We start from the raw sequence: 27661 nt of genomic DNA, 5'->3' as shown, positions 1-27661 counted from the left end.
AGGCAGGTGAAATTAATGGACTATGCAGAATTGGATAAAGATGACAGGGAGAATTCGAAACCAGAAGGACCAGAAATTCTTGAAAGATTGGAGTAAATATGTGAGTTATTTGAAAGACAATTGTAATCAATTGACTACGTTTGTAGGACTACAGAAAGTTTTGTAAGGAGAACTATATGAAATATTGCAGAAAAGATTTATGAGAGTGGATTTTAAGTTATTGATTACTAAAAGTAATAGTTAGGATAACAAATGCAAGATTAAGAAAGGAGGTTTGAGAATCATTAGACATGCTTGATGGAAGTCTTAGGCTAAAATAGCCAAAATGATGTATAAGATGGGATGAGATGGGATGAGATGTTCTGTTTGAAAAATATATGTAAAAACCAATAAAATTGTGTGTGTGTGTGTGTGTGTGTGTGTGTGTGTGTGTGTGTCATTCTGGAGTAGTGAAACAAACAAACAAACAAACAAACAAACAAACAAACAAACAAACCACAGGAGAATGTTTAGTTCACCTGAATTTGGAATAGGGAACAGTGGGAGTGCAACTCTAAGAAGAGCTATCTGATAATCTCTCTCTCTCTCTCTCTCTCTCTCTCTCTCTCTCTCTCTCTCATCTTTTATGACCCTGTGAGAGGCAAATGGGTCCAAGAGAACCAGAATACCAAAGTTTTTTATTGCCTCCTGAAGGTCCTTTAATGGGCTAAGGAAGGAGAGGAAACAAGAAAAGCTCCGTGCCTTCAAAGTTTCCCAGAACAGGCTCTTGTCCCACGCATCTCCCATTTGCCACTTCCTCCACAATCGGATTGTGCAATGCCTCTTATGTGGCTGCTGAGGTTGCCTGCCAAGCCTACCAGAATTGCTTTGGGCAAAGCAATACTTGCTTCCGGTGTAGGGTGCAACATATAATGATTGCTGGAAAGACCAGAGTAAGTAGGCTAGGAAGAAGCTGGGGTTTCATAGTGCCATTCAGATTAGAAACTTCGGAAAGATTAGAAAACTTCTGTACTGCTGTCATCTTGGCTGGTAGTTGGCCAAAAGATTGAGCATTCACTACTGCGTCCCTAAGAGGAGAGCTTTCTTCCTAAAACTACAGCAGAAATACTGGATGAAATTTGGGCCTTCTGCATCTGAGGAAGTGGTATGCATCGGTGATGGGGATGCACATAGAATGTGTTTGTTGATGGCTTGACCTATGTATCTTCTCCACCGTCAATGGCCATGAGGCACCATGGTCTTTCCCTTACTGAACAGCCTTAGGACGCTTTCACGTATCTCTTTGGTCTTCACGCCATAGACAATGGGGTTCATCATGGGGGGCAGAAGAAGGTAAAGGTTGGCCATAATGATGTGAACGTGAGGAGCAACGCTGTGTCCCCCAAAGCGGTGTGCGAAGAAGGTGAAGAAGGCCGGAGTGTAAGATATCGTGATGGCGCAAATGTGTGCGGTGCAGGTGCCAAAGGCCTTGCTCCTCGCCTCCTTCGAGGAAAGTCCCACCACAGCCTTCAGGATCATGAAATAAGACACTGTGATGCAGAAGATGTCGAAGCCCCCTATCAGCAGGGCTACCGTCAGGCCATAGATGGCGTCCACGTGGATACTGCCGCAGGCCAGCTTCACCACCGCCATGTGGTCACAGTAAGTGTGAGCAATGACGTTGGTGTTGCAATATTGCATCTTCCTGACCAGGAAAGGGAAAGGGAGGATGAGAACGGCGCCCCTGATGAAGGTCACTAGCCCCACCTTCAGAATCAAGGGATTGGTCAGAATGGTGGCATACCTCAGTGGGTAGCAGATGGCCACAAATCTGTCCAGAGCCATAAGCATGAGGACGCCAGACTCCATCCCGGTGAAGGTGTGGACAATGTACATCTGGACCAGGCAGGAGTTGAAGTCAATCTCTTTGAGGTTGAGCCAGAAGATGCAGAATGCTTTGGGCATGGTAGATGTTCCCATCACTATGTCTGTGATGGAGAGCATGCAGAGGAAGAAGTACATGGGTCTGTGAAGGGCCTCCTCAATCCAGATGATGTACAGGAGCCCACAGTTCCCCACCATGCCAATGAGATACATGGAAAAAAATGGGAAGGAGATCCAAAGGTGAGCATGTTCCAGGCCTGGGATCCCGTTCAAGATGAACTCCAAGAGAGGCTTACCTGTCCCATTGGTGGCTGCCATGTTGGAAAGAGAAAAATCACCTGGAGATCTAAAGATAATAAAACACAGGAAGAAATCCATTAAAATGTTTTCAGCCATGGACATAAAGTAGCTCTTGAGCTGAATAGTGTATGGGATTAAAAACAGGATTTTTAAATATAAAATATTTTTTAAAATATTTATATACCCCTTCAGTTAACCTCCAATTTACTGTTTTCAAAACTCTTCCTCTCTTTTATCCTTTGGAATCCATGAATGAAAACTTTGCACAGTGGTACCTTGGTTCTCAAACTTAATCCATTCTGAAAGCCTGTTCCAAAACCAAAGCGTTCCAAAACCAAGGCACGCTTTTCCATAGAAAGTGATGCAAAATGAATTAATCCGTTCCAGACTTTTAAAAACAATCCCTAAAACAGCAATTTAACATTAATTTTACTATCTAACGAGACCATTGATCCATAAAATGAAAGTGATAATCAATGTACTGTACTATAAAATAAATAAGACAGTATTGTAGATGATAAAAATTAAAATAATTTCCCCCCCTTACCTGCACTGATGATAGTCATTCTTTGGATTTTATCCATTTCCACAGTCACACAATCAATCAATCAGTAGCTGAACAGGGTTCCACACAATCACAAAAACAAATTAGCTGAAAAAGCCTCAAAAACAAAAACGCAAAATAAATAGCAAAAGCGACAAACTTAATCTGTTCCGGAAGTCCGTTTGACTTCCGAACTGTTTGAAAAGTGCAGTTTCTGATTGAAGCAGGTGCCCCGGAAGCAATAGCTGACAGCCGCATTGGATGTTCAGCTTCCAAAAATGTTTGAAAACAGGAACACTTACGGTACTTCCTGGTTTTCGGCATTTGAGAACCAAGGCGTTTGAGTACCAAGGTGTTTGAGAACCAAAGTACCACTGTATTAAAACTATTGCATGCCATACTAGGAAATACTGTCAAATCAGATTTTCAAACCCTCTTCCAGGCTGGCCTCAGCTTATTAGGGAGCTCTCAATGAGAAGAACTCCCTGGAAAAGAGAAGACTCCCTGGAAAAGACCCTGATGTTGGGAAAGATGGAGGGCACAAGGAGAAGGGGATGACAGAGGACGAGATGGTGGGACAGTGTTCTCGAAGCTACCAGCATGAGTTTGACCAAACTGCGGGAGGCAGTGGAAGACAGGAGTGCCTGGCGTGCTCTGGTCCAGGGGGTCACGAAGAGGCGGACACGACTAAACAACTAAACAACAACAATAACAATGAGAAGAACAGATGAGACATGGCTTGCCTACGATTTCTGAAACTTTGCCTGCAATTAGCAGAGATGGGAGGAGAAGGACTCACTTCACACTGGGTTACAAGCCCTGCGCTGGTCCTGTGGCCCAGCGACAAGCAAGGAGCAGCATTCTCATGGCATGTATGCTGAGGTTACTCAACAGTCATTGACAAGGAAAGCGCCCCTTGAAAAGCAGGGAAACTGCCATGATATACCATTGCATTAGCAGTTATCAGCATAGTCAAACTTTGAACACCCTTCCATGTGTCAGTTATCTAAAACTCTCAGTTACTCTTTTGTAACCACCAGTTATATGGAAATTGAACTGAAGTGTGTTGTTTTTGGTGCTCAGTTCAGATGTAAGAACCTAGGAAGAGTCAGCTGGAGCAGGCAGCTTGAACCTAAGCTGTGTCGGGCTTTACAGGTCATAAAAAGCCCTTTTAATTGTGCCCAAAATCAGAGCGGTAGAGAGTGGAGCTGTTCTAGCAACGCTTCTTTTAACCAGCCCTGGTGAACCAATGGCTGCAGCTCTTTGAGACAGTTTTCAAAGGCAGCCCCACCTAGAGCAAGTTCCCATGGTCCAAACAGGATGCAACCAAGGCACGTGTCACTGTGGCCAAATCAAACATCTCAAGGAACGGGCGCAGTCCATACCCATTTTCAATACATGAGAGGTGAGAGGTCGATGAATCGTTGCCATCCTCTGCACCTAAGGAGATAAAGAAAAGCGTCTGCCTGCAGCCAGAAGCTGAAACAGACAGCTGGACACCGAGAGGAGTGTGTTTCAAGGCAACGGAGCTGGAAAAAGGTATGCTGCATTTTGGGCTAGAGAAGAATGAACGCAGAAAGATTAATTTCTGGTTCACAAGAGCTGCGTTTGAAAAACAAGCTCTGAAAGCAAGCTTGCATACCAGAAATTCCTGTGGTTTAGATAAGGAGTTCCGTCCTGAGCAGGTTGCTAGGCAACGTCTGCCAGTTAAAGAATGGCTAAAAAGAGCCTGGGAAATCGAAAGTGTATCGGCGCAGCTGTGCAAGGGTTTTGAAAAAACAGCCCAAAGGCAAGCCTGCCAGTGAGGCAGTAAACAGAGACTTTTGGAGTTTTACTGGCTTGAAAAGTGAAAGCTGGCTTGAGATTGAGTGTAAAGCTGACCCTTGGATTCAGCATGGATTCCAAGAAGGCGGGAGGTTTGCCCTATCCCCCTCCCCTCACTAATGACAATTATTCATCTTGGTCTATAAAGATGAAGGCCCTGCTACAGAATCAGAGGCTTTTTGGGGTGATTGAGAACCCCATCCCAGCAGCACCAACCCGAGGTTGGGAGTCACAGAATCTGAAAGCCAGAACGGCTATAATTCTGTGTGTGTCAGATGACCAATTGGTGCATATTCAGGGTTTGGAATATGCACGGGAAATTTGGGATATGCTGCGAAGAACACATCGGAGGGATGCTGGGTCTTCAGCGTTGCTGTATTTTGAGAAGCTGACCAATCTGAGGCTTGCGCCTGATGGAGATGTTCAAGCGCACCTGACGGAGATGAAATATCTGCGCCAGCAGATGGTGGAACGCAATTTCCGTCTGCAGGAGGAAGTGTTTTGCTTCATGATGATCAACAGCTTAAATCGGACTTACAAAACCGTTGCCAGTCAGCTTGGTTCCCTCCCGGCTCAGGATTTGACCGCGGAGAGGGTCTGTGCCGTAGTTCTGAATGAACAGGACAGACTTGCTGCACTGGAAGTAAAGGACAGGGGGAGGGAGGAACGGAGTTCTAATTCCCCCGCAGATGAAGCTACTGGAGAAAAAGCTCTAGCTTTGAACGCTGTCCGATGCTACAATTGTGGACAGGCTGGGCATCTTCAGCGGAACTGTAAGAAGCCACGTCAGCCTAAAGGAGCGAAGGGCCGCTCAGCAAAGCCTGAGGCGTCAGGCAAAGGTCACACCAAGACTTCGGTGAAACCTGGAAAAGCTATGATGGCGACAGGAACCACGCCAGACGTTGGGAACTCGTTTGTTATTGACACGGGCTGCACGGTTCATATGTCCCCACACAGAGAACTCTTTTCATCGTTTAAGAAGCAAAGCTTCGCTGTGAAACAGGCCAATGGTCAGGAGCTAGAAGCGGCCGGAGTGGGGACTGTCTATCTTAAGAGTCTGGACTTGACAATAAACAATGTTTACTTGGTTCCTGAATTGAAGTTCAATCTGCTGAGTGTTTCGCAGATTGCAAAGAAAGGACTGAAACTGTCCTACGATGCTGAGAGCTGCAAGATCTACAAAGATGGAGAGTTATTTCTTTCAGCCAGAGAGAAGGATGGACTTTATTTGTTGACTTTTGCACAAAGTGATTACATGGAATGTAATTCATCTGTGTCTAACCTAGTTTCTCTTGCAGGTGTGAGCAAGAAGAAGACCGGGGTCAACAGGGCATTTCAGCGGGTGTATGCTGATGTGATTGGTCCTCTAGAACCATCTAGAGGCAATGCAAGATATTATCTTGTGTGTGTGGATCATTTCTCTAACTATGTCTGGGTTTATGTGTTGAGAAAGCCAAAGGAAGCCTTGGAGAGGTTTCAGGAGTTTTGTGACAAAGTTAAGAGTATGCATGATGCTAGCATTGATTGTCTATTCACAGATGAGAAGCAGATTTTTCTTTTACAGGATTTCCAAAGGTTCCTGCAGAAGAAGGGGATAAGACACAAGGTTGCTGTTTCAGCGGAAGCGTGGAACAGGGGTGTCTGTGTACGGGTGAACAGAGAATTGCAAAAGGGAATGAATGCGCAATTGCTTAGTTCACATCTGCCACATGAGTTCTGGGCGGAGTCACTCATGTCGTTTTGTCATGCGTGGGTGAGAAAGGTTTCAAAAGAGTTGGGAAGTTCTCCTTTTGAGAAACTGTTCCAGAGAAAACCTTCTGTTGCCCATTTCAAGGTTTTTGGGTCTCATGTGAGGACAGAAGCTCCAGGTGGAGTAAAGAATGCCAGAGGCATTTTTGTGGGATATGAAAAGGGTCTCTACAGAGTAATTTTGTCTGAATCTGGTCAGGTGATTCTCACAAAATTTCTAGAGAGTGCTCCTGAAAAGGAGAGAGTGATAGTGCACACATTTCCCACAGAGGACGATTCAGATGATGATGATGATTTCACAGAGTACAGTGGTACTGAGAGCGACAGTGATAGCTCAGAGAGCTCTGTTGTCACAGTCATTGAGAGGAAATCTCACACAATGGATAGACCTTCACAGGTGAAGGATGAACCACTGTTTGCTGTTGGAACTGGTTCTCCTAAGAGTCCTGAGACAGAACCAGTGAGCAGAGAGGATCAGCACCTCATACGCAGGTCTGAGAGAGTCACAAAGGGTGAACCACCCAAAAGGTACTCAGAAGAGTATGCTAATTTAGCTGTTGCATGTGTTGCTGTTGTAAACAACCGAGGACAGGTTGGAGCTGTGTCTAAGTCAGAGACAAAGACACAACAGAGAGTTGCTAGCCAAGGTAATGCAGATGCACTCATTCCTTGGAAGCCAGACAACCAGAGAGGTACACTGGGAAAACCAGTGGCGGGTAGTTCCAAGGGTGGAACTGAAACAACAGGGGAGTGTTATGTGTATAACAACTGTTTGTTTTCTTCTCTGGATCACGCTTTGCTTGCCGCAACATGCATTGATTCTTTTGGGGGAGGTTGTTACGAAAAAGGAGCAATGCTGCTGAGTGCTCCAGATGGCTGGAAAGCCAAACAGGATGTTGATGTTTTGGGACTGTACCGTGGGAAGAAGGGACAGTCTATTATGTGCACTGAGCACCGGATGTTAGCTCAGAATGTCACATGACCCTGTACTGGAAGTACATGGGTGGAGTTTTTTTCTCTCTCTGCTGTGGCTGTAAAGAGGGTCCAGTGGCGGGGAGTTCCAAGGGTGGAACTGAAACAACAGGGGAGTGTTATGTGTATAACAACTGTTTGTTTTCTTCTCTGGACCATGCCTTGCTTGCTGCAACACGCATTGATTCTTTTGGGGGAGGTTGTTACGAAAAAGGAGCAATGCAGAAGCAAGCACCAGGTGGCTGGAATGGTAAACAGGAAACTAATGTTATTGGATTGTCCCGTGGGAAACTGGGACTGTCTGTAAAGTGCTCTGAGAGCCGGATGTTACCTCAGAGCATCACATGACCCTGTACTGGAAGTACATGGGTGGAGTTATTCTCTCTCTGCATCTGGAAAGCAAAGTGTACAGACATGTTTCTCTGTACTGCTGAAAGACAGAAATAAAGACATGTAGATATATTTCTGTCTGTCTCTTTCCCCCTCCCCTGGGAGAGGAGTGGGGGGAGTGGTGTGTTCTCCTTCACGTTGAGGAGAATCGCCGATTGGAGACCTCCTTTGATCTTGCCGGGAGTCGCAGACGGGAGGTCATAAGGAATCAAGCCGGGCACCTGGAGGGTGGCCAAATTCCTCTGGACTAAGAGCTAAGCTGGGGGCTCTGCTCTTTTGGCTTGATCCCGACACATTTCACCATTCACTGGATTGATCACGCTCAACCTCGTGTCCGTCAAGGATCTCTCATCTTTTATTCATTTGGAAATAAATCACACCACCAACATTAAGAGAAAGAAGATCCCTGTGGCCATTCTTAAAAGAAGAGATGGATCTGACCATAGAGAAAAAGCTTAACTTACAAAAGCCCAGGAGCTCTCAGGAGCTCTGTTCATCATCAGCTGTCTGCTTGGTTTTTCCTTTCAGAACAGAAGGAGAGACTGTTTATAAAGCTTCGGTGTATATAGTCCCTTTGGGTTTCCACTGGGCAAAGAGCGGCCTGTGATTCTATATATAGCCCTCAGATCTCAAGGTAGACCAGGAGGAATTCCCTAACTAGAGGATGTTAACCTCTCTGGCATGCTCTTGGAGAATGTGGCAGCCTTTCACAAATGGATCCATGGGAATGGAATTACTGGCAACTGAGGGGCTAACCATAGGAATCAGCATCATCCAAGCATCTCAACCTGAGGAGCAAGAGGAGGCAGTGTGGTGTAGTGGTTAGAGCGTTGGAGACCAGGATTCGAATCCCCCACTCAGACATGAAGCTTGGGCCAGTCACTGCCTCTCAGACTAACCCACCTCACAGGATTGTTGAGGGGAATAAATTGGGAGGGGTAGAAATGTGTATCCCGCCTGGATCTCCCTGGAAAGACAAGATGGGATATAAAGGCAACAGATAAAATCAAATAAATTATGAGACGCCCCAAGGGCGGCTCCCACAACTACAGTGGTACCTCGGGTTACATACGCTTCAGGTTACAGACTCCACTAACCCAGAAATAGTACCTCGGGTTAAGAACTTTGCTTCAGGATGAGAACAGAAATCGTGCTCCAGCGGCGTGGCAGCAGCAGGAGGCCCCATTAGCTAAAGTGGTGCTTCAGGTTAAGGAGAAGAAGAGAAGAAGAAGAAGAGTTCGGATTTGATATCCCGCTTTATCACTACCCGAAGGAGTCTCAAAGCGGCTCACATTCTCCTCTCTCTTCTGCACACGCGCGTGCGGCAAAACACTTCCGGGTTTGCCGCTTTAATAATAATAATAATAATAATGTTTAAGGGTAACTTAAGCCGAGGTGCTACTGTATATAACTTCCCATGGAATCCACTAAATGTTCACCCTAAAGCAGGTCCCACGATGTTAGGGGAGGGACTGTAGCTCAGTCGGTAGAGCAACTGCTTTGCATGCAGAAAATCCCAGGTTAAATCTCTAAGGGCATCTCCAGGTAGGGCTGGGATAGAGACACCCTGGGCAGTCACTGCCAGTCCGTGTGCTGCAGGGGTTTCTCAGTCAATAATTCCATAAGTAAAGCTAAGTGGGGGAATGCCTCTGCATAAGCCTCTGTAATTTATATTCTCCAGCGTGGGGGAGCCAGTGTGGTGTAGTGGTTAAGAGCAATAGACTCGTAATCTGGTGAACTGGGTTCGCGTCTCCGCTCCTCCACATGCAGCTGCTGGGTGACCTTGGGCTAGTCACACTTCTTTGAAGTCTCTCAGCCCCACTCACCCCACAGAGGGTTTGTTGTGGGGGAGGAAGGGAAAGGAGAATGTGAGCCGCTTTGAGACTCCTGAAGGGGAGTGAAAGGCGGGATATCAAATCCAAACTACTACTACTACTACTACTACTACTACTACTCTTCTTCTTCTTCTTCTTCTTCTTCTTCTTCTTCTTCTTCTTCTTCTTCTTCTTCTTCTTCTTCATCTTCTTCTTCTTCTTCTTCTTCTTCCAGCAGCTGTAGTTCTGACCAAGTAAAGCCATCTCAAACATCACCATGGTAAATTTAGTGCAGAAATCCACCACAGGAGTTACATGCCCAGACCGGCATAAAGGGGACCACTTGATGAGATTTAACAAACTGGCATCCTCCCAGATTCCATGCAACTGGAGAATGTCCATCCAAGTGAATTCTCTTTCCTCTCCTTTCAGGCATATTCTCGAAGGTGCAAGTGGATAACTAAGTCAGTCTCTACGGCTGCCCTCTCTACTCTGAATCACATGTGCCATTTTGTTGCCCATACACTCACTTAAAGAGAGGGCTCTGGAGATCTCCACATTCTGGCTTTGATTACACCACTATGGTAATTTGGTGTCATCGGCAAACTTGCAAATTTTCTGCCCATCCCTGACTCCATCAATGCCTGCAAAAATCATTCAAGCAATGACAGGGACACTAGGTGGTGGGAAAACCTCCACTGCTTGGAGGAAAAACCTCAAGTTTAGCCAGAAACCTCCACACCGCAAAAATACCAGTGAAGGCAAGAACTGAAGGATGAATTCTGTACATTCTGCAGAGAGAATGTTCATTGTGCACCTTTGGCCCTCTAGAAGTTGCTGGACTAGAACTCCCATCATCCTTGGCCATTGGCTATGTTTGCTGTGACTGATGGGAGTCATAGTTCATCTGGAAGGCCAAATGTTCCCCACCCCAGAACTAGGGAATAAGAAGATGTCCTTGTCTTGACTTCAGAGAATCATCTGAACGCAGCCATTGCAGAAGAGAGTGTAGATTCCTTTCTACTTGAGCATCCTTTATGTTTTTAAAACACAGAATCAGGTTGATATGGTTTTTAATTATATCTAGAGCAGCGGTTCTCAACCCGTGGGTCCCCAGATGTTGTTGGACTACAACTCCCATCCTCCCTGAGCTCTGGCCTTGCTAGCTAGGGGTGATGGGAGTTGTAGTTCAACAACATCTGGGGACCCACAGGTTGAGAAAGGCTGATCTAGAGGAACTTGGTAATATATGCTACAGTTCACCAATACAAAGTTGTGGTTTGCTGATGGTTTGTAGGAACTCTTATGGTGGCTTGCAAACCTACAAATAGAGCTCCCTGAAGAACATACTGGATGAGGCCAATGCCCCCCTAGTCCAGCATCCTGTTCTCACAGTGGCCAACCAGATGCCTCAGTAGGAAGCACCCCAGCAGGACCCTCTTCCCTCCTGTGGTTTCCAGCAACTGGTATTCAGAAGCATTTCTGCCTGCGACTGTGGAGGCAAAGCAGAACCATGATGGCTAGAAGCTGTTGAGAGCCCTCTCCTCCTTCACGAACTTGTCCAATCCTCTCTTACAGCCATCTAGGTTGGTGGCAATCGCTGCCTTCTGTGGAAGTGAGCTCCATAATTTAGTTATGCACTACATAACATGCTTCCTTTCACATAGCTGTTTCATGAGCTCGATGATGACAAAACCGATGCAGTTAATGTTGATGATCTCATGGGCTCTGGGCTGAAGCTGCTGTCCCCCTAGGAGTTTCAGTAGAGACTATAACTTCCTCCGCTCCCAACTGGCTTGCAGAAGGTTCTCCGCATGTGGCTGCAGAAAGCCAAAAGGACACGGCCAGCATCAGAGCACAAGCACAGGCAAAAGTGTGGCCAGGCAGCATCTCCAACAGACCTTGGGAAGGGCAACAACTGAGATGGCCCCAGTTGTCTGCTTGAGAGCGTGGGGCAGCTGGAGATTCACTGAGACTGAGGAGCCCATGATAAGGTAACAACAGAGGGGAGCAGAGAAGGGTGACGCCAGCAGCCGAGGAGGCCACTGAAAACTGGCTCCAAGGAAGGGAGTCAGCTAATGATCCAGACCTCCCTGTTAAGATTGCCAGAACTGCTAGCTCTTCATGGGGGTTAGAGATCCAAGTAGACCTACGACAATTTCCAAGCTCAACATCTCTATTCTGGTACAGGACTTAGTGGAAAGGGATGAACAGCGCCCCTAGCCTGATGGAGGATCTGGATTCTTATAATGACTCTGTAGCTCATAGTATTGTTGTTTTTTTAAAAAAAAGTGGTAGAGGAATAAGCTGCTCCAGTTTTATTCTCATTTTCCACTCTGGTGTGGAGCTCTTAAGAACTGGATGTTCATTCCCAGGGTGAACGTTCCGCACATTAGCAATCAGTGAAGTTCCTCCTAAACTGCTTGCTCCTAGTTTTGTGGTTAGGCCATACACTTGAAGATATGAAACTGGCCTTACTGATGATTGGTTTTGAAGTATTTCTACCTCAGAGTCAAAAGAGCTGATGCAGAAGACCAAGTGTTAAAACACTACTGTATGTTCCTAACCTCCTTGGTCTCACCTAACCTTAAGCAGCAAGCGTAGTAGCCCTGCCTAACTTCCTTTTCGCCTTAACAGCAGGCTATGAAATGGTTCCGGGAGCCAGGTGGAAGCCATGGCGTGCAACAATCGCTCCAACAGCAACCCCTCCGTTTTCATCCTCGTGGGCATTCCTGGCCTGGAAGCGGCTTACTTTTGGATGGCCTTCCCCTTCTGCTCCATGTACTTAGTAGCCTTGCTAGGCAACTTGACCATCCTCTTTGTGGTCAAGAAGGAGCCCAGCCTCCACTTGCCTATGTACTACTTCCTGTGCATGCTGGCCGCCCTCGACTTGGTGCTGTGCTCCTCCACGGTGCCCAAGATCCTGGCCATCTTCTGGTTCCGTTCCCACTCCATTGGCTTCAAGGCCTGTGTCATCCAGATGTTCTTCATCCATGGTTTCTCAGCTGTGGAGTCAGGGGTGCTGCTCGCGATGGCCTTTGACCGCTACGTGGCCATCTGCGCCCCTCTACGCTACACCACCATCCTCACCACCTCCGTCATTGCCAAGATTGGGTGTGCAGCCTTCGTGAGGGGCATTGGCTTGATGACCCCTTTGACTTGCATGGTGAGCCGTCTACCATATTATGGGCCCAATGTCATCGGCCATTCCTACTGCGAGCACATGGCCGTGGTCAAGTTGGCTTGTGGAGATATCACACCCAACCACATCTATGGGATCACGGCAGCCACCTTCGTGGTGGGATCAGACACCATCTTCATTGCTGTCTCCTATGTGCTCATTCTCAGGGCAGTCCTGGGGCTCTCTTCTAAGGAAGCCCGACAGAAATCCTTCGGCACTTGCGGCTCCCACATCTGCGTCATCCTGATCTTCTACACTCCTGCCCTTTTCTCCTTTTACACACAACGCTGGGGACACCACATCCCTGCCCACATCCACATCTTGTTGGCTGACCTCTATGTCCTAGTGCCCCCCATGCTCAACCCTATCATCTATGGCATGAAAACAAAGCAGATTCGGGAGCAAGTACTGAAGCCATTCTACCCAAAAGGAGTCAAGGTTGAGACTTGACTCCAACTGGTGTTAGACCCCCAAAGGATGAGAAGGTTAGAACTTGTTACGATTTATCTGCATCTAGATCCCCCTGCCAGGTGGAGCCTCCAAGCTTTGGGTAGCTCAGTTATTAGAAGTGTGGTTCAAGTTTCATTATTCTTTTCTCAAGTACACCAAGAAATATCTAAAATAATTAATTTGCCTGTTCAGGCTTCCTCACAACTGTCATTACAGAATATGTGGATGGACAACACATGACAGCTTGTTGAAGAGCTCCTGACATGGATTTTTGCTGCAGCCAGGATTTCAATAGCCCATTTGGAAAACCTTGAAAATGGAAGGTTTTCCATAATGAAAATGGAAGGTTTTCCATAATGGAAAACTTTGAAAAAAATCTACATTTGTCATTGTAATGTAAGAACATATGGATTTTGGCCATTGTGGAAAAAAATCACACATAAATTGCATGTTTCCCTGGGGATGGGGGATCCAGAACATTTTTATGTCAGCTGGTGGGATTTTATTCTCTATGCTTCAAACTTTGATGCTCAACATTCGCCATCCAGACCAGTTTGGGAAATATGGGTGTCTAGATTTATATTTGTGCGTCATCATTTCTTTCTCTTGCTATTTGTTTGTTTGTTTGTTTGCTCTGGGTATGGTATGATGTAATCCCTTTCTACCACACTTTTAGGTTGTTAGTAATGGGGGGGGAGGAAACAAGAGAGAGAGAGAGAGAGAGAGAGAGAGAGAAGTGTAGTTCTAAATACCATATTTTTTGCTCTATAAGACTCACTTTTCCCCTCCTAAAAAGTAAGGGGAAATGTGTGTGCGTCATATGGAGCGAATGCAGGCTGCGTAGCTGTCCCAGAAGCTAGAACAGCAAGAGGGATTGCTGCTTTCACTGCGCAGAGATCCCTCTTGCTGTTCTGGCTTCTGAGATTCAGAATATATTTTTTTGTTTTCCTCCTCCAAAAACTAGGTGCGTCTTGTGGTCTGGTGCATCTTATAGAGCGAAAAATACGGTACTTATTGGTCCCTGTAGGAATAATGGAGGACAATGGGAGGTTGAATGCAGGTGAGCTGTGCAGAAGCACGCTGGCAAGCATGCTCCAAGCAGGCTGCCGACTAGCTGTGCAGAGGCTCCTTTTATTAACAGAAGTCAAGAATTGGAAACAGTACTGAAACCACCCTGAACATGACGTATTTCCATCTAAGCACATTTCCAGCGTTGTCAAATACACGTGTCAGCAGGTGTTTTCCGAAAATGTTTTCCCCGATACTTGATTACATCTGCGTCCCCGGTCATGCTCCAGCCAAGCGTTAAGTCTAGCAACCAAATCTGTGAGAGGACAAACGGTCAGGGGGGAAACCCTGTTTGCTAGTCAAGAGGCTAGAGTTCAGGCAGAGTGGCCGCAAGGCTCCTTGGCACACTGTGGCATGCCGGGTGCGAGGTGTGCCTTAGCACAGGTGGAGCATCACTCCCACAGTCCCTGCATCACCTCATAGCTTTCAGCCAAGTATTTGCCTCTCAGGGAACCTATAGACAGAACTATTCAAGCTTATCATAGGATCATCCAACGCTTCCCACATTGCAAGATTTTAACTCCTAACAAAGCTGTCCAAAGTTAGGTGGAATGGACCATCTCAGGAGGTGGTGGACTCTCTTTCATTGGAGGTTTTTCAACAGAGGTTGGGTGACCATCTCTTCAGGGATTCTTTAGTTGTCATTTTTGTATAGCAAGGGGTTGGACTAGATGACCCTCGGGGTGCCTTCCAACTCCACAGTTCTATGATTCTCTGTGTTAAAACAACTGGCACGTTACTTACAAAGGATACATAGATGTGAGAAGCTGTAGAATGTCCTGGTTACCTCAGATGGTTGTTGTGTGGATAAAACTGGGAGAGGGAGAGCTATGTATTTCACCTTGAGCTTCCTAGAGTAGGAGAAAGAAAATGGAATATAAATGTAATGGCTGTTAGGCTTTTCCTCAATAAAAATGGAAACTGTTCTTGAGGTACATTGTTATCTGTGCTTGACTTTATAACCCTTCCGTATTTTAATCTGCCTACTGTTGAAGTTTTTTACCTGCTGCATTCTACCATTTGTTGATTAGACTGTCATGGAATTCTAGTCAATATACCGTTCCAGAGCAGAACTCCAATGTATAGTTAGCAGAGTAAAAACTTAAACACGTTGCAGGATTCCCCAAAAATAACCAGAGCCAATTTCATCCAGCAGAGCTTTACTGCTACTGAAGGCAGATGAGCATAATGGTCAAAAATCCAAAACCTTCCGGATTGGGCCTGTCCATAAGAAATCCAATTGCAGCAGACTGAAACTTACAATAACTTATAATAAGACTAAAACCTTAACTCTAAGCATACTTGTACAGAGCACCACACCGGAAGGAAGAGAGAGAGAAAGAGAAAGTGAAACCCAGGCTCCTTCTGGCCTCTTCTTATAGTCAGCATGACCTTGAGAGAAAGAGATAACAGAACCAGTTTAAACCAGCTGCACTCAGCTTCTCTGAAGGAATAACCCAAACAACTCATGAACCTTCTGCTTGCTTCTTTCACACGGAGAAACTTCTAGAAACCTCTTGAATGAATTAGAATAGGAAAGATCTCTACACATCAGATCAATACTTTCTGCCCTAAGAAATGCAAACTGACCTAGAGGTTTTTTCCCAGGTGGGGCAGACTGCCCTTAGAGGTCTGTCCCGCAGGCTCAATAACTGACTTAGTGAGGAAGATTCTCAAAAACATTAGCCACGTCTCCTTCCCCTCTTCCCTCGTCCTTTCCTCAAAGAGAGCCATTGTCATGAAAACACCACCATTTCATGAACCTGTTACCAAAAAAAAAGAGTCAGGTTTTGCTTTTGCAGCTCAACTCCCTCTCAAGGGACCTAAGACCCCGCGATGTCCGCTGTCGGTCAGAGGAAGTGAATAGAATTGACAACCAGGGAAAGGGAAACAGCTACTTAAGCCCAGTCTTTCTTAATCTGTTGCTACAGACTCACCCTCCCTCCAGCAGCAGAAAGAAGAGCCTTGAGCAAAGTGGGGAGCAACTTTTAAAACCTCAGAAAGGGTCCAGCCCCCCCCCCCCGTCCTATCAGTATGACCACCCACCCAAAACGTATTGAGAACATCACAAAATGTCATGGAAGGGGGAATTGTTCAGCGAAACTGGAGCATGTGTGATGCCATGATTTCCAAACTTGTCCATCAGCATACTTTGTGAATTGCCTGTCTTGATCCACCATTCCTATTCAGACACGTTTTATTTACTTCTCCAGGCATTTTGACTACCCGTCTCCTCCTCCCTCCCAGATCTGTTCTTCATGTTCTTCTCCAAATTCCGCTCTTTGATAAGCATTGGGAGTCTTCTATCAATGAGCAACCCCTGCAACCAGTTACAGACCCCTGATACACTTGCAGCCCTTTGGGGGGTTTCCGAGTTTCCTGGTTACATGACTTCAGAGACAGCTGCTAGGGTGAGATATGGGCCAAACAGTTCTCCTGTCCACCTTTTGGTTTACTGTATCATTTGATGTGAGCTTTATCCATAAAACAGACAAAACAATCTCAGCCTTCTGCTGCTTCTTGAAACTTCTTCTCAATTCTTCTCCGTTTCTGGAACAAACGATTCTCTCACACACAGAGAGAATATCCAACAGTTTCGCATTTGGTACTGTTTGCACCGTTCCTCCCGGGACCCTGCAGAACTCTGAATGCTCCCAGTGCTGGCTGGGAAGCAGAACTGAGATGGGGGAAGCCCTCAAATCCATCTGCACCATAGCACGGCCGGGCAGCCAGGCTGACCTGCACATGGCTGGTGCACCAATGAGGCCACCATGCTTTACAGGGTGCAGGAGATGCCACTGGTCTCCTCCCGCCCCACAGATCCAGGGCCTGAATCAGGGGTGTGGTGGGGGCATCAGCAACACAACTTGCCTTGAGGCCCATATTTTGTTATTCTGCATGTTGTAATTCTGCTAGTCTGCCTTATGATAGAATTGTTTAGTTGTTTATGGGTCCTGTTGATACGATTTTGTAATTTTTATATATAGTTTTTCTCCGTTTCTTTTTATTACTTTGTACCCCACTCTGGAAGAGAAGACTCCCTGGAAAAGACCCTGACGTTGGGAATGATGGAGGGCACAAGGAGAAGGGGACGACAGAGGACAAGATGGTTGGACAATGTTCTCAAAGCTACCAGCATGAGTCTGACCAAACTGCGGGAGGCAGTGGAAGACAGGAGTGCCTGGCGTGCTCTGGTCCAGGGGGTCACCAAGAGTTGGACACAACTAAATGACTAAACAACAACAACAACCCCACTCTGGGATTGAAAACATTCAATAATGAGTGGGCTATAAATACGGTTATTAAAAAAACCAGGACAGAAAGTGGTGTGGTCCCAAGGTGCTTCTTCTCCCTCACACCACAGGAAATCCTTTCTCATTGCTCCCCTCCCTGAAGAGGATGAGTTTGGGGATCAACCAGGTAATAAATACCCTTATAGAGCCTCAGCTGAGCGCAATGGCTTTGCACGCAGATGATGCATTCCTGGAGCAGGACAAAAAAATCAGGTCACTGCTGCAATTGGTGTGCTAGTCCTAGAGGATGCTCAGATGACCTCCTACAACTCAGCTGTTGCCACCTAGTATCAGAAGACATACCAGAAGACAGGAATAGGGAAAGGGCTGTTGGGGATCAGAACTGCAGTGAGACAAGACAGGGAGACACACAGCATATTCAGCTGAGTGTCTGTTTATCCTCTGTGCTCCTGACAAGACAAGAGTGTTCAGCCCTTGTGGTTTTCCTGGAGTTCATATAAAGAGAGGAGGGAAATGCAATTTTCGTGATGGGATCTTCTTGGCATGGCTCTCTATTGCCAGTTGCAAGCAGAGAACAAGGCCTCCTTTGCAGTTATGCCTTCACCTGATCTGGATCTGACTCAGGTAGGTCTGGCGTCAAAGAGCAGCTTAGAGATAATAATAATAATAATAATAAAATATTATTTATACCCCGCCCTCCCCGGCCAGAGCTGGGCTCAGGGCAGCTAACACCAATAAAATTACAGTAAAAACATAATGGGGGGGACCAATTTAAAATACAGGTTAAAATGCAATTTGAAATGCAGCCTCATTTTAAAGTTGCTGATAAATCAAGACCATAAGGGGAGGGAAACATAAGGGTCAGACTGAGTCCAAACCAAAGGCCAGGCAGAACAGCTCTGTCTTGCAGGCCCTGCGGAAAGATGTCAAGTCCTGTAGGGCCCTGGTCTCTTGTGACAGAGCGTTCCACCAGGTCGGGGCAAGTACTGAAAAGGCCCTGGCCCCAGTTGAGATGAGCTACATGACCTTCAAATGCACATAGGGAAATGTGTAATTCAAGCTCAGTGGATGAGGAAGCTTTAAGCAAAGTACATTGTCTTGTTTGTTAGAGGGCCTTCTCGGTGGTGGCGCCCTCCCTGTGGAACGCCCTCCCGTCAGATGTCAAGGAGATAAAGAATTACACACCAGGCAGCCCTGTATCAGGAAGTTTTGAATGTTAGACATTTTATTATTTTTATGTTTTGCTGGAAGCTGCCCAGAGTGGCTGGTGAAACCTAGCCAAATGAGAAGGGTATACCAGTAAATGTTGTTGTTGTTGTTGTTTGTTTGTTTGTTGTTTTATGTACTTTTGTCCCTTTATATTGTAAACTGCCCTGTGATCCTCAGATGAAGGGTGGCGTAGAAATTTAAGTAATAAATAATAAATAACAAAATGCCTCACCAAAGAGTAAGCTGAGCAGTCACCGAATTAGAGGAGAAGTCCTTTTGTGGATCAGAAGTTGGTTAAGTTGTTGGAAGCAAAGAGTAGGACTGAACGGACCGAGTAAAGTAGAAATGGAGTCCCTCTTCAATTAGTACTGGGACCTGTGCTTCCTAACTTGTTCATAAATGGTCTAGAGTCGGGAGTGAGCAGTGAGGTGGTCAACTTTCCTGAGATAATGCATTATTCAGAGTTGTTAAAACAGAATGAGATTGTGATGAGCTCCATAAGAACCTCTCCAAACTGAGTGAATGGGCAGTAAAATGGCAAACGCAGTTCAATGTGAGTAAGTTTAAAGTGATGCATATTGCAGCAAAAGAAAAAGAAAGAAAGAAACCCTTAATTTCACTTTTGTGCTCATGTGGTCTGAACTGGAGGTGGCAGGCCAGGAGAGAGACCTTGAGGTCATAGAAGATATCTCGAGGAAGATGTAGACACAATGGATGATGGCTCTGAAAGGGCAGATTCCTTGCTAGGGGTCATTAGGAAAGGCATTCAAAATGAAACTGCTGGCATCATATTGCTGTTACACAATTATATGGTGTGGCTGCATTTGGAATACTGTGTACAGTTTTGGCCACCTCACCCCAAAAAGGATATTTTAGAGTTGGGAAAGGTTCAATAAAGGGTAGCCAAAATGATCAAGGGGGTAGAGTGACTCGCCCTGTGAAGAATGGTTGCAGCATTTGGGACATTTTAGTTTAGAGAAAAGGCAAGCAAGAGGCGACATGATAGAAGTTTATAAAATTATGCCTGGCATGGAGAAAGTGGATAAAGAAAAGCTTTTCTCCCTCACTCATAGCACCAGAACTTGTGGACACCCAAGGAAGCTGAATGTTGGAAGATCCAGGATAGAGAAAAGAAGGGACTTCTTCACGCAGCAAAGAGTTAAACAATGGAACTCACTCCCACCGGAGGCCACAAACTTGGATAGCTTTAAAAGAGAATTGGATGAATTCATGGAGGATAAGACTATTAACGGCTACCAGGAGGGAAGAGGGCTGCTTGCTGGTTTCTCATTGGGGCAACTAGTTGGCCACTGTGAGAACAAGATGTTGGGCTAGTTGGGCCACTGGCATGATCCAGTAGGCTCTTCTTATGTTCCAGATGTGCTGGCTTTCAATTCCCACCATCCCCAGCCAGCATGGGCATCTGAAGGGCACCAGGTTGGGGAATACTGGTGTATTTGTTTGAAGGTGCTCGAGTTCCACTCACTGATTGACTTGTGTACCGGTGAGCGAAGCAGAACTACTAGAACTCAGCCGCAGCCAGCAACTGATCCTCAGGGACCCTTGGGGTTGTAGAGAGAGAAGGTGTCGGTAGGAAACCTTCTACAGGGAAAGAGGAGGAAACAGCGTTGCTTCCCTTTTGTGAAGCCAACCTTAAACGCAAATTCTCTTTCTTGGGATTTCATTTTTCGTTAAACGAGAACACCACGCTCAGCTTCATGGATCCAGACAAGTTCAACTCCAGCTCCTCTGCCTTCTTCTTAGTTGGCATCCCTGGGCTAGAAAGTGCCCACTCCTGGATGGGCGCCCTCTTCTGCTCAATGTACTTGATGGCGCTTGCAGGAAACTGCGTCCTTCTCCTGACAATCCTACTGGCTCACACCTTGCACCATCCCATGTTCTACTTCCTGGCCATGTTGGCAATGATTGACCTGGTCATGGCCACATCTGTGGTCCCCAAGATGCTCGGCATCTTCTGGATGGGCTCTCAAGAGATTGGCTTTGATGCTTGCTTCACCCAGATGTTCCTCATCCACTCAACCACAGCTGTGGAATCAGGAGTCTTGCTGGCCATGGCCTTTGACCGGTACGTCGCCATCTGCCACCCGCTAAGATATGAGACTATCTTGACATCCCAAAGGGTTGTGCAGATAGGGCTGGCCATTCTGGCAAGAGGGATCCTCTTCATGGTGCCTTTGACCTGGATGTTGAGGCGTCTGCCATACTGTGCTTCCAAAGTGATATCTCATTCCTACTGCGAGCACATGGTGGTCATGAAATTGGCCTGTGCAGATTATTCTGCAAGCAGCACCTACAACTTGGTGGGGACCACCCTCATTGTGGGGACCGACACAGCCTTCATCGCCTTGTCTTACAGACTGATTCTCAGGGTTGTGGGGAAACTTGCCGAGAAAACCGAGCGGCTCAAGTCCTTCAGCACCTGCAGCTCCCACATCTGTGTGATGCTGCTCTACTACCTCCCAGGTTTGGCCTCCATTTACATCCAGTGCTTTCCCCAGGCAGTGCCACCACACGTGCAGGTCCTGCTGGCTGATCTGTATCTCAGCCTCCCTCCCATGCTGAACCCCGTCATTTACAGCATCCGGACAAAGCAGGTGCGGGAGGCTCTGTGCAAAGTATTTTCCTTCTTCAAGGGTCCTCTTGGATGAGCAAGAGGATGGAGCAAAAGAAGATTTTTCCAAAGGAGGAAAAAATATTTTTCATTGACAGGCTGAACTCTTTCTCCCTCTGCTCATCAACCCCTCTGCCCTTCCCCCCACATTAACTCTCTAGAGCTTCCCCTTCCCATGCCATGGGACTATGGAGATTGCTTTTCACCATCATTTCTGAAGCCGTTTCTCTCTTCTGTTCTGCAGTTCTGCTTCGCACCCAATTTCACCACCGCCCACATGCCCATGCGTCTTCCCCGCTCCTTTCATGCAACCCACCCTGCATGCAAACCGCCTCCATGGTGTAGTGGTTAAAAGCGGTAGTCTCGTAATCTGGTGAACCGGGTTCGCGTCTCCGCTCCTCCACATGCAGCTGCTGGGTGACCTTGGGCTAGTCACACTTCTCTGAAGTCTCTCAGCCCCACTCACCTCACTGACTGTTTCTTGTGGGGGAGGAAGGGAAAGGAGAATGTTAGCTGCTTTGAAACTCGTTCGGGTAGTGATAAAGCGGGATATCAAATCTGAACTCTTCTTCTTCTTCTTCTTCTTCCTCCCTTTGCACTTTTTGCAACTGCTAAGCACCCTTTTCACTTTCCACCAAGGCCAGCCTAATACATGTTGGTACCTGAGGCAAACCACAAAATCATGTCACCACCTCTGCCAGGGATGACGGTTGAGCAAACATCTACAGTCTTCTCTTTCTTTGGCGATCACTCGTAGCCAAGTAAGATTGTCCTCCATGAACACGGTTTTAACAGTGAGTCCATAAGTGACTGGAGGCCAGTTCTGGATCCACAAGTCCTTCCACAGTGGGGACATTGGTTTCTGGGTGGGAGTTGATCACGGTGAGGGTTTGCCAAGTGTGCCTTCCTCTAGTACGTTTCTCTCTTTTGTCCTGAGTTTGAGCGTCTCCAAAGCCCATGAAACCTTTGGTAAAGGCTGTTCTCCAACTGGAGCGCTCGCAAGCCAGTGTTTCCCAGTTGTCAGTGTTTATACTACATTTTTTTAGATTTGCCTTGAGACAGTCTTTGAACTTCTTTTGTTGACCACCAGCATTACACTTTCCATTTTTAAGTGCAGAATAGAGTAGTTGCTTTTGAAGAAGAAGAAAAAAAACATCTACAGTACATCAGGAAGAAGGTGGGAATAAAGATCTACACTGGGAACAAGGGTGGGAGGAGACAAGCAGAACCTCCTATTTGCCAAGATATCACTGTAGACTCAGCATGGGATGCTGCCAAGGAGGCGACAGATCTGGCTTCCAAGGAGTGGTGCAGCTGTCACTGTCACTGTGGCGGCAACAGCAGGCAGTGCTTTCCTTGAAGGCCAGATCTGCTGTCCCATGGATCCTGCCACCCGAGGCAGTCACCTCACCTTGCCTCATGGGTGGGATGGCCCTGCCTTCCACCCAGCTATGATGCCAACATCCCTGCCTGTCCTTCAGCCCTTGCATGCCCCTGCTTTCACAACTGGGGGTGCCTCCTAATCCCCCCTATTTTGCAACCCCTTCAACAGCCCCATTTTAACCTTCACCCCTTTCCCCCTCTGCTCTCCTCCTTGCTTTCTTTATCTCTCCCTTGCACAGGGAATATTGCAGATATTAAGACTGCGCAGCTTGAAGAAGAAGAAGAAGAAGAAGAAGAAGAAGAAGAAGAGGAGGAGGAGGAGGAGGAGTAGTAGTAGTAGTAGTAGTTTGGATTTGATATCCTGCTTTATCACTACCCTAAGGAGTCTCAAAGTGGCTAACATTCTCCTTTCCCTTCCTCCCCGACAACAAACACTCTGTGAGGTGAGTGGGGCTGAGAGACTTCAAAGAAGTGTGACTGGCTCAAGGTCACCCAGCAGCTGCATGTGGAGGAGTGGAGACGCGAACCCGGTTCCCCAGATTACGAGTCTACCACTCTTAACCACTACACCACGCTGGCTCTCTTGAAGCGACTGGAAGCACGAAAACTGACAGCTTTTGGAATAAAACATTGGCTAGACCCATTAGATTGTTCAACGCTTTACTTGCAGAACTTTCTTCAGAACAAACACATCAGAAATGCATCCAAATCATTCCACACAATATCTTGTGCTGTCCAGCACAGGCTCAGCATCTGAGAAATATCAGACAATTCCAAACAGACCTAGAATCCAGGGTCTCTCTCTCCTTAGAACCGCCCTTTGGCCTGGAGCTGTTTTCTCTTTCTCTTATTATCAAACCCATCAAGGAGCTCAGAGAGCTCTTCTGGCTTTTCTTTTGCTTCAGTGACGTCTTCCAGTTAAACCCTTTCAGCAATACACACAGGCATTCTTCATTTCAGTGTCTATTAAGCAATTCTACTCACCAGTGATTACTCCCCACTTCTCCTCCCTCCAATTGTCCTACCCTGTTTACACACACAAATTCCATCATCACCTCCTGCAAACAGACAATGAGCATCTCCTGTACAGTACATTTATTATTCAGGAACTACAGAGATCAAGATAAATGGTCTTCCCAAAATTAAGGTTTACGTTCTCTTCAATTCAAACTTATCTCACCAGGGCTTTTTCTCAGCCAGAACTCAGTTCTGGCACCTCTCAGATGGGTGCCATTGCCATTAAAAGAGAACAAGAGAAGCATTCATGTTGAGTTACAGCACCTCTTTTTATAGAAAAATAGCACTGTATCTCACAAAACACAATAGTAAGCTAGGAGGAACTGCAGGTATAGGGTGGTATACGAATTTAATAAATAATAATAATAACAATAAATAATAAAACAATGGTTCAAAAGACTCGAGTGATATTATTCACTAAGTAAATAAGCTCCATCCCCTATGATAGACTATACTTTATTGTCAAATGTCTTTTTTTCCCCTCCGAACTAAAACATTAATCCAGAGAGAGAAGGGGGGAAGGAAGGAAGGAAGGAAGGAAGGAAGGAAGGAAGGAAGGGAAGAGAGAAAGAAAATAAAAGAAAGAGAAAGAGAGAAAAAGTTAAGAAGCTATACTTCTTAACTATGCTTCTCTATGCTTCTCTATGCTTCCAATGTTTAGTGAGCTCACAGCTCCAGCAGGTCTTTGCTCCTCAACAATCTCAAGGATCAACCTTGAGATGCTGGGAGGTGCTGTTGCCTTGTTGGCGCAGGATTCTGAAGAGGAGAGCTTATGTCTCTCAGAAGGCAATAGGTGTTCCCCAATAGCGGTCTCCGAAGATGACCAAAGCCTGTGGGCAGATGGATGTTGCAGTAGGGGCCTCTTTCAGCTCTCTGGATCCCAAACAGATACAGAAAAGCACAGGCTTTGTCCATCAGCTCACCAGAGGTCAAGTGCAGCAAACCTGATTCCTTATTCATTGGAATCAGCAACCTGTTTAATGAGCATCTAGCCTGATTTGTTTGCAGGGAGATTAGACAATGACCAGGGCTGGCTCAAGCATGAAGCAGTTGCCTCAGGCAACAAATTCTGAGGGGCAGAAAGTGGCTACAGATGTGTGCCATGTGGTCTGCCCTGCAGCCCCTAAGCTAGCCTGTTACTCTTGGGGTCAGTGAAGGACTGTCCCATTCCAGTAGTCAAGTAAGAGTCAACTACTACTCTGGTCCAATTTTGTGCACAGAATAGGCAATGCATCTTCTTGACCTTTGTGTTGGGCAGCAAAATTGCTTGGACCGCTCCTGGTGATGGCAGATATTCAATGAACGTTCAATGAGACTTAAATGGCTCAGGACCGCAATATCTCAAGGACCGCCTTTCTCCATATGAGGCTCTTCTTCATGTGCCTCCTCTGTGAGACGTCCGGTGGGTGGCAACACAAGAACAGGGCCTTTTCTCACCTGGTGCCTTCGTTGCATATCTTTAGGCAACAGGCAAAAACATTTCTTATTAACCATGGCTTTGGCTGGTTAACATTATATGGCTTCCTAAATGTGTTCGTGAACTTTAGAAAAAATTGCAAAGCCTCCATGATAGAGATGTCTTTAGTCATTTACTGATTGCATTTATATCCCACCATTTTCTCCAGGGAGCGCCAAGTTGCATACAGGGTTCTCTCCCTCCTTTTTTCAATCTCCACAACAACCCTTTGAGGTAGGTTAGGCTGAGAGGCAGTGACTGGCCCAAGGTCACCCAGTGAGCTTCATGACCAAGTGGGGATTTGAACACTGGTCTCTCCCAGATTCTAGGCTGACATTCTAACCAATGCACCACACAGGTTCTGTCTCAAACCTTCCTTCCCAAAACTCCCAAGAGACTGAGACAGCTGTAACCCACCCAGGGAACTTTCTGCCTTTCTTGTGTAATAAACCCCTTGTGCATACATTGAGCATTACAAAGGAAAGATGGATCTCTGCAATTTCCTGCCATGGCATTGAGGTTGAGCTAGCAAAAGAGTAGATAGAGTGGATCATTTGGCTGGAGGTTTGAAGAGGATATTTTCCCCAGGAGGCCACATGAGCTTCACGCAACAGTGATGGATCCAGAAGTACCCCAAAGCTATGGACTTGCTTCTTCAGAGGGATCATATCCCCATCAAGAGCAGACCACCTCCCACCCACCCTGTCTAGAGAACCACTGGACAATAGTGATATCTCAGTCTTATTTGGACTGAGCTTCAGTTTATTGAGTTTCTCCTTTATTAACTGACCAATAACCCTTCTACAAGGAGTATGCTACTAGAAAACCTGCTGCACACACAAACGCCTCACTGCTGTAAATGATAGTGAGGTCAAAGGCAGCTGGGACAGAGCGAAGAGGAAAGCGATATGGGTAATGAAGGATTTTACGTTCCAAATTTACCACGCCAAACTGGAGGCCCAGGGGACTCACATGTGAATGAGGTAACACACAACATACTGTATGTGCATTTAAGCATGGCAGGGAAGGCAGGGAACATTTATTGTAGATATTAATATTGAAGCGACTGGATGCATAGCAACCGACTCCTTTGGAATGAAGTGTTGCCCAGACTCATTAGAGTGTTCAAACCTTTGCTTGCAGAACTTTCTTCAAAACAGAACAAAAACATCAAAGATACATCCAAGTACTTCCATACAATATATTGTGCAGGTCCAGCACAAGTTCATCTTCTTACAAATAAAATAAATCTGATGTAAGGTTAAACACTCATGTGTTAGCTAGCAGAAAACAGCAATTGTTAATTATCAATCCATCAAGGAGCTCAGAGACCACTTCTTGCTGTTCTTTAGCTTCAGTGGAATCTCCCACATAAACCCGTTCAGCAAAACACATACACATTCTTCATATCAGTGCCAATTAAGCAATTATACTTAACACCAATAATGTGGGTCAGCCTTTTATATTCTATGACTGATTCTTAGTATATGCAAGTGGTATTGGTAAGAGACTCCCCCTCTAGAGCTAGTTCAGAAACTCTACAGATGAGCTTTCCCCTTGCATTTGATTTGAGCCACAAATCACCCTGAGGCTCACATCAGGCCTTTAGCTCGTCTCCAGGACCAAGACAGCATCTTAGCCAGTTTCCTTTGGATCTCTTTTGTTCGGACGGCATACACGATAGGGTTCAAGACGGGAGGGAAGATGAGATAGAAGTTGGCCAGGAGGATATGAGCTGCAGGAGCCACATTGTGCCCAAACCGGTGAGTCAAAGATGAAACTGCTATGGGGATGTAAAAGGCCAAGATGGCGGTGATGTGCGAGGTGCAAGTGCTGAAGGTCTTAAGGCGGGCCTCTGTGGTGGACAAGCTCATTACCGCCCGGAAGATGAGGACATAGGACACCCCGATGCACAGGGAGTCAACAATGAGGACCAGGAAGCCAATGGCCATGCCATAGATGTTGCTGATGGAGATGTCCTCGCAGGAGAGCATCACCACAGCCATGTGCTCGCAGTAGGAGTGTGCAATGATGTTGGTGTGGTAGTAGGTGTATCGATGGGCGAGAAGAGGCAGTGGGGCAATGTATAGGAAGCCCCGCAGAGCAGCGGCCAGCCCGATCTTGGCCACCACCGAGTGGGTCAGGATGGTCCTGTGCCTCAGCGGGGTGCATATGGCTACGTAGCGGTCAAAGGCCATCGCCAGGAAGATCCCAGATTCAATGGTGGCAAAAGAGTGGATGACAAACATCTGGAGGAGGCAGGAGTGGAAGGCAATGTCCTTGTTGCCCAACCAGAAGATGCTGAGCAGCTTGGGCATGGTGGAAGAGGAGAGGACCAAGTCGATGACAGCCAACATGGAGAGGAAGAGGTACATGGGCTCGTGGAGGTTGGGCTCGGCCCGGATGATGAAGAGGATGGTGCAGTTGCCCACCAGGGCCATGACGTACATGGAGCAGAAAGGGATGGAGATCCAGACATGGGCAGCTTCCAGCTGTGGGATGCCCGTGAGGGAGAAGGTGGATGGACTGACACAAGCATTGTAGAAGGCCGGCAT

At 46.5% G+C, this 27661-nt stretch overlaps 1 protein-coding gene across 1 annotated transcript; it reads right to left on the bottom strand.

Annotated features, from left to right (window-relative positions):
* Positions 1-514: 514 nt before the first annotated feature.
* On the bottom strand, positions 515-27661 carry LOC310761876 (uncharacterized protein; the record flags this gene model as incomplete). Its single annotated transcript, XM_083612075.1, has 3 exons — positions 515-2322; positions 24321-24480; positions 26703-27661. 3 exons carry the CDS (start codon positions 27659-27661, stop codon positions 1216-1218), a joined length of 2226 nt encoding a protein of 741 aa, XP_083468201.1. The 3' UTR covers positions 515-1215.

Source organism: Podarcis filfolensis, assembly GCF_964270895.1.
Source record: "Podarcis filfolensis genome assembly, chromosome: 4".
Lineage (NCBI taxonomy): Eukaryota > Metazoa > Chordata > Lepidosauria > Squamata > Lacertidae > Podarcis > Podarcis filfolensis.
Note: the sequence above shows the minus strand (reverse complement) of the source record. Positions and strands in the feature narration are given on the sequence as shown.